This window comes from Pteropus medius, unplaced genomic scaffold, assembly GCF_902729225.1.
Source record: "Pteropus medius unplaced genomic scaffold, Ma_sr-lr_union100, whole genome shotgun sequence".
NCBI lineage: Eukaryota > Metazoa > Chordata > Mammalia > Chiroptera > Pteropodidae > Pteropus > Pteropus medius.
Genome location: NW_024349796.1, coordinates 7,365,486 through 7,373,410, shown reverse-complemented (window position 1 = coordinate 7,373,410; position 7,925 = coordinate 7,365,486). Strand labels below are relative to the sequence as shown.

Below are 7,925 nucleotides of genomic sequence, written 5' to 3'. Positions count from 1 at the left end.
TGAGTACTTCCCATACTTCAAATCTCGCTGACTTCCCCGTCTGCCTCATCTCTCCAGCTCTGAAGGGCTCCTGTGATTACTGGGTCAACCTGGATAATCCAGGATAATCTCCCTCTTTTAAAGTCAGCTGATTAGTAAATTTAATTAAATCAGAAAAGGCCCCCATCGCAGTACCTATATTAGTGTTTGACTGAATAACCAAGTGTCTTAAGTCGGCTCAGGCTGCTATGATAAAATTCCACAGACCAGGTGGCTTAAACAATGAACATTTATTTCTCGCAGTTCTGGAGGCCGGGAAGTCCAAGATCAAGGTGCCAGCAGATTCGGTGTCTGGTGAAGAAGCTCTTCCTGGCTTGCAAATGGCTTTCTTGTGCCCTCACATGGAGGGCAGAGCGGCTCCTCCTGTAAGGACACTGATCCGCCCTCATGATCTCATTCATGTCAACCGAATCACCTCCCAAAGGCTGCGCCGCCAAACACCATCGCATTGGGGGTTAGGGCTTCAATAAATGGGTTTTAGGGGGACACAAACTCAGTCCATAGCACCAGTTGACAGGAAGATGGAGGCGGGTGATCTTTAGAATTCTGTCTAACGTACGCGTCTTGTGACACTATTAGCTCGTGTTGTCACTATTTCTCCCGTACTCTGAAAGGCATGGTGGTGTGTATGGTCTTTCACCTTCCTTTCCTGCTAGAATTCAGCTATAAAAACACATAAGGAAAAGCGACCATTGGTTTTTTCATTTCTACCTTCTAGTAAATAAAATAGTTTCGCTAAGCAAAATAGTTTCCAAAACAACTCATGAACTTGGTAATTAATAAAAGAAATGTGGAGGCCTTGTCTACATAAGTTTCTATCCCATACATCAATATATATAATTCTGTGAAGACACATGAAATAAAATGAGGACACTAAAACAGCCTATTCTACCACCCATGGTCTCTAAGATCTTAAAGAAAGAAACTGAATTCCACGTCAAAGACCACCACAAAACTCATAAATTGCAAACGCAGAGTTTTCTGTAAGCAAGTATTTCTTAATCACATGGCTGGTAAATTATTTTTCAGCTGGGTATGATATTGCAATGGCGGGTGAATCTTATACAAGTCCGTTGATGACATCAGAAACTAAAACCAGTAAAAATCTTAGCGTCGAAAAGTTTAATTTTATTACAATTGCTTTTAAGTCACCTATGATCTCGACAAATATTATGGGTAAATCTATAACAAATCTCTAATTTCCAAGATACAAAAGGCAATAAATATAGATTCAAATTCAGCCTAAAAACAAGATTCTAAACCTAATTACCTGTAGTGTAGCTTGCTTTCAATACTTCAAATACACGTATAATTTTTAAAATGCTACGAGAACTCATATAACAAAGTTATTGCTCACTGACGACCAGCCAACAATTCTTCACTGACGACATCCAGGGGTGCGACACCTTCGAGCCTTCGTGCGGGTCCCGAGGGCCTGCTGGTGCTGAGGGACAATCTGAGGTGGCGCCGTGATGGCGCTGGTCCTTTCCGGTGGGAAGACAGGTACGAGGGCAGGTGCTGAAAAACTCCAGCGGAGCAGGACATGGAGCTGATTTCCCAGCAGCCCAATAAATGGTACCACTTCTTGTGGGAAACAAGATTGTCACTGAGCATCCTTCTGAGTGCACCTGGAACCCCAGCGCCGTTAGGTCGGCTTACGTAGGCGCTCCGTTCACGGTGCTGAATGCCCCCCACTGACAGTGAGTGCTTCAACCCTTCATTTTCTTCCAGAGCACATTCTTCATGGCTTTCAAGTTACATTGTCATTAAAATAAGTTGTGAAATTTGTGCCAAAAACAATCATATTACTTCTTAGTGATAACAGAGATTAATTCTTCATTAACTATACTTCTATACAGTTTCAGGCCAAACTCCTTTGTCTTGGTTTAATTCTTGGGTATAGCTGTAAAAGAGTTTATAAAATATTTATACATTGTACAAACATGGGCAAGTATAACAAAATCTCAAGAAGTAGTGGGGGTGGCAAAGGAGAGAAATTAAACTAAAGAAAGGACTCATTCTGTCATGTGACAGCACCTAAAACTGCCTGAGGACACCAAGACTCACATTTAGCAATTCTCCTAATCAGCTATTCTACAAGGACATTCAAAAGTCACAGGGTCCCTTAATGGTGACAATACCTTGGTATGAATTGATATAAAAATCCACGATGGCTAAACATGAACTCAATCTGCACAGCCTACTGAACTGTAAATCAAGTCTAATAAGAATACGAACTGCTGAAGGTGATTTGCAATATATGCTATAAGTTCCAGCATGGGAGCTGCTACTCCAAGGGAGAGATAATAGATCAGAGTCTCTTTTAACCTGATTCACCACAGTCATAACGCTGTGTCATGGGACTCGAGACCGTCAGGAACGAAACGCCAGACTAAAAGTCTACAGACATAAGGAAGGATAAGTGGAGTGTTGTGTTTTAGGAATTTGCGGGTTTGTGTTTTCCATTGCAAGTGCTGAAGAGAAGCGTGTGTGTGAAGGTCACAAGCTCTCTAGTCTTGAAGCCAAGAACAAGTCAAACTAATAATTCAACTGGCAAACTAAACAAAAGCCCTCCTCCCCTCTTCCTCCGCCTAGACAAAGCAGGAAAAAAGGTTTACTGAAAGAAAGCAGAGTCAGACTTACAGCTGGGAAACTAGGGAGCAAACCGGTGGATCAGTATTATATAAAGGATTATTTATCAGAGAAAAGCTATTTAGCCAATACAATATTCTAGACTCATATCTGAGTCTCTGACTAAAAATTTAACATTTATGCAATTTCCTTTTTTAAAAGGAACCAGAAAAAATTGTGTAGAACAGGGGTCCCCAACCTCTGGGACAAGGACCGGCACCAGTCCATGGCCTGTTAGGAACCAGGCCGCATAGCAGGTGAGTGGCGGGCAAGCGAGCGAAGCTTCGTCTGTATTTGCAGCCGCTCCCCAGCGCCAGCATCACCGCCTCAGCTCCGCCTCAGAGCATCAGGCAGCAGATTCTTATAAGAGCTCTGGTCAAAGGTTGGGGACCACTGGTGTAGAAGCCACTTCTATCCAGAACAGATTTCCAAAGGGCTGAGAATATTTAAATGTCAGACTGAGATGAAAATCTCCAGTCTGTTGATTTCGGAACCTTCTGAGGGCCGTACACATGGAGCAGGACTGAGCCACTGGCCAACGGCTTCCGCGCTTGGGAATAAATCACTCTCCCCACGTGTCAATAACCACGGGACCTCTTTGTTAGAAAATTAAGACTCAAGTAAGCAACTGGTTCTAAGAGGCAGAGCTCTGCTCAGGTAGGAAAGTGCAAACGTAAAACTGCTCATCTGCTGTTGCGGTTTGTAGAGACGGAAGATGGCTGCACACAAACGTCACATTCCTCTGGGGCTCCGGACGTCGCAGAAGCAAACGGGGCTGCTCGAAAGAGAACCACCTTTCCGTTCCTACTTTCATCTGGTAACTCGAAAGCTTTTTTAAAGGGCTCCATTCCTAATTTTTTTCACTTTCATTTTTCTCTACTAATTTACATTATGATACTGTGAAGGAATACTGTCTAAACCCCAAATGTTTGTTTCATCATGAAGTTTGCTATCTGGAAGGAGCAGTCGGGACGGATGAAGTCATCCATGCTGCATATAAGACAAACAACAATGGACAAGGGAGAGTGGGGAGGAGGAGATGCTGGCCAGAGCCCAGACAGCCAGGTCCCGACGCTGGGGTCATTTTAACCAACTCCACAGCAAGAAATGCCGAGGCAGAGGACACCCAGACAGAACCCCGATTCAGGCTTTAAGGCCGGAGCAGAAGCTCCATGTGCCCCAGACCATGTCTGTCCAACAGCTGAAGAAAATACCAATAAAAACATCTCCCATCTGCTATACGTCAGATACCTGCTTGCTCCTCGCGACAACCTCAGGAGGACGTCCCCTCCAGTTCCCCTATGTCCCTCTACTGTCCTGGCCCGGATCCTAAGCCTGCCGGGACCGGAGCCAGGGCTCCTGATCTATGCACTGTGCGTCCGGGCCACAGGGGCCCAGCCCCGCCCCAGAAGCGCCTACCTCCTCGCCAGCAGCAGCTTCTGCGAGCACTTGTACCTTTAAGCTTCTAGCTCAGTCCCTCAGTTATCCTTATCATTTCTTCCCTTCATTTGTTGAGTGTGCGCCCTACGCACACACAGCTGTACAAGGGGATACGGGGACCGTAAAAGAGCCTGATGCACTGTTTCCCGTTTCCTCTTTGCTGCCTCTGTCCGAACACTCTAGCTAGCCTTTTCCTTGACAATACTGCTGACGTTTATCTGATGACAGTCTTCCCTTCGTACTAATGTGTGTTACTGGTTTATGTGCTATGTCCTTTTATTTTCTTGGTTTCTATGAAACTTAAAATCAAATAGTAGAGAAAGAACAAAAAAATCTTGTTAGTGTCTTGTTCAAGCTCACTTCCAGATTTACAGATCCTGATTTAAACAAATTTAAATTTTCAAATGTCATAAGCTCAATTCCTACCACATTATCCAGTTACCTTTTTATAAAAGCAGACGAGCCTTGTGCCCTCTATAAATGTGCTGTTGATCATAATCGAAATCATCGAAAACGTGGCTGTAAGTCTAAACCTAAAGGCTATCAATATTTTTCAGTCCCACCGCGGTTTCCGCCCAGCCCCTCTCGGACACACGGAAGACGCTGCTGTCGCGGCCACTTACCCCCAGCAGGTTGCGGGGCACGTAGCCCTCCTTCTCACTCAGCCGTGCCCACCACCACTCGATCTCATCCTCGTCCTCCCTGCGGACGATCGTCATGCAGTCCGCCTCCTTCATGGGCAGCTCGTCGTCGTTCTGAGGTTCATAATCCCAAAGAGCATAAATGACTCCTTTGTTCATGATGCCCATTTTCTCCTGAACTCCTAAAATCGAGATGGCAAGAGACAGCACAGAATACGTAACTCAGAGAATATCACCCTCAAGAACTTTTCGCAGAACAAAACCGGAGGACACGTGGGCACGCGCTGCCACGTCGGAATGTACCGCCTTGAACGTTCACGACGGACAGGCTTGGCGGGGCCGGGGCGGAAGGCCCGCGGCACAGAGGGCCAATTACCAGGTGCCACAGCCCTAAAATAACTCTGAAAACTCACACACCTGGGCAGCTCTCAACACTGGTCTGACTCAGAATACAAAAGCGTCTGTGACCCAGGAATAAAAAAAGAGAGCTGCCCCGCCATGAATGAATGAATGAATGAATGAATATAAATAAATAAATAAAGAGCTGCTCGAGTCCAGGATGTGAAAAGTGGACATATGCTCGTCGGATCTTAGCCCGCTCCTAAGTGTGACGGCCACGGGACCGTGGAAACAGTACCGCGTTCCCCTCCCGTCCAAAGCTCAGGGCAGAGAGAGGAAAAGGGCAGAAGGGCTGTGCACCTACTAAAGTGTTCTCTATCAGCTTCCAACTGGGGAGAGATAAAAAAAAAAATTATAAAACATGCTAGGATGTAGAAACGTGGCTAAGTGTTTTAGAGAGGCTATAAGTCTGTATGTAGCCAGCTCTAAGATAGTGAGAATCTGAATTCTAAAAGATACTGAAATCCACAAACTGGAGAGGAAAAATAAATCTCAAAAGTCCACTTTTCACCAGAGTTAATAATAGATTCGCAAAGTAACTACTACATTAAGTGTCACCTTTCTCCACTCATGCCTCTGTCCTATGGGGCACAGCATGATGACCACAAAGCAAAGGACGTAGCACTGCGGAGCTGAGCAGCTGAGTTCACGATTACTTTCACCTTTATGTTTCTAGAAACACCAGGAAAATATCTGCTTGCTTTAGAATAGTCAGTTTTTTCGACTTATGTGAACGCTATGAACTTATTATTCCAATATCGATTAATATGACGTAGCATGCAATATCTCTCTCTCTCATTCTGGGCATGAAATTGTTTCTTTTCCAAAAGAAGGTTCTGCCAACCTAAACAGTTAGGTTTCTACTAATGGGGACAAGTAAATTCCCGACCTTCCTGTTTAAGTAAGACATGCAAAGCATGCTAGCGAGATTCACGAGGACAACGGTACTTCACATAACTGTAATTCCACAAAGTTTTCAAGCTGGCCAGACTCATCATCTGTTTGGGATAGGAATGGGGAAGGTGGTGGATGAGAAATTCTGGATATTTCAGTATATTCAAAATAACAACTCGAGTCTCACTTCTAAAAAATTATTAGGAATGGGAAGAAAATTTCTCATTACTGTGCTATTTACCAAACTAAGAGTTTACAAATTACTGTTTGAAAAAAAACATGCTCTGTATCACTGGTAATACAGGAAATGCAAACTACAACCACGGTGTGATACTGCAAGTCCACACGGGTCAAAGAGAACACGGGGCAGAAGGGACTCTCTGCACCACTGTGACCTGGCAATTCTGCTTCTAGACAGACACCAGGAGACAAGGACAAAATGGTCACAGGACCAGTGTTTACAACTGAAGAAAGAAGCAAACAGGCTGATGTCTGTCAAAAGTAGAACGGAAAGATAAATTGTGCTACAGCCATAAAGTGGAACAGCACAGCCCAGGGAAGAGAAAGCACAGCTGCGCGCGGCAGCACAGAGGAATCTCAAAAACGTGGTGAATGAGAAAGGCGAGCCAGAGAGTCACCAACGCACTTTACTTCACGGAAAGTTCAAAAGCACGCAAAACTGAACAATATCAGTCATAAGATTCACATGCAGGTGAGATAACTTTTTTAAAAGGAAGGGATGACAGACACGAGAAACAAAATTCAAGGCAGCAGCCGCCGTGGATGTGGGGACCCGTGGATGTGGGGGCCGCGGATGTGGGGGCCACGGCGGGACAGGGGGCCAGGCTGCGGTAGAGGGAACCAATGCTGTGTCCTAAGTGGGACACGCGACACTCATTGTTGTCTATCTGTTATCGTTACCGTTTAAACTACGCATCTTTGTCAGAAACACTTACTGTGTCTGCACCGTGTTTCGTAAGTTAAAAAGATCTTATCAGTTGTCTCTAAATGATTTTAAAAATCACATTCCATACTTAAATAGAGCTCGCGATGGCCAAGACATTTAACAGAAAATATATATTAACATCATATTGATTTTAAAAATAATATCTCGATATATCAAAATTATTCCTGGGTCCGGAGTTCACAACATAAACAAAAAGTAATCATAACTATCAACAATAAAAACTGACAGGTGAAAGCAGAACTACCTTTTGACCTAGCAATTGCACATCTGGATATTTATCCAAAGAAAATCAAAACACTAATTTGTAAAGATCTATGCACCCCTACGTTCGTGGCAGTGCTATTCACAAAAGCCAATATACAGAAGCTAAATGACCATCAATCAGACAACCAGATAAAGAAGTTATGGCTCATATATACGATGGAATATTACACAGCCATTAAGAAACATGAAATCCTACCATTTGCAATGAGATAGATGGACCTAGAGGTTATTGTGCTGAGTGATATAAGTCAGACAGAAAGATAAATATCATATGCTTTCACTTACATGTGGAATCTAAGGAACGAAAAGAACACACTAAATAAAAACAGACTCGCGGATACAGAGGACAATCTGATGACTGCCAGAGCGGAGAGGGGGCTGGGAGAAAAAGGTGAAGGGACAAAGAAGTACCAGTTAGTGGTTACGAAACGGTCAGGGATGTAGAGCACGGCGGAGGGAGCACAGTCGACAGGACTGTGATCGCCGTGTGCAGAGCCAGACGGGCGATGGAGTAATGGAGGAATCACTTCATAAACTCTACAAATGTCTAGCAATGAACTGTATACCTAAAACTAATAAAAAAAAAACAAAAATAATTAAAGAAAATCCAGGGAACTCACTGCCCCCCCGCCCCACCCCACCCCATACAC

At 44.2% G+C, this 7,925-nt stretch overlaps 1 protein-coding gene across 1 annotated transcript in view; it reads right to left on the bottom strand.

The window, feature by feature from the left end:
* Window positions 1-1,735: 1,735 nt before the first annotated feature.
* Window positions 1,736-7,925, bottom strand: part of TP53BP2 (tumor protein p53 binding protein 2) — a 50,112-nt gene continuing 43,922 nt past the window's right edge. Inside the window, 2 exon segments of the mRNA XM_039883312.1 lie at window positions 1,736-1,942; window positions 4,734-4,933. Of these exon segments, the coding sequence (XP_039739246.1) occupies window positions 1,901-1,942; window positions 4,734-4,933 (242 nt within the window). The 3' untranslated portion in view covers window positions 1,736-1,900.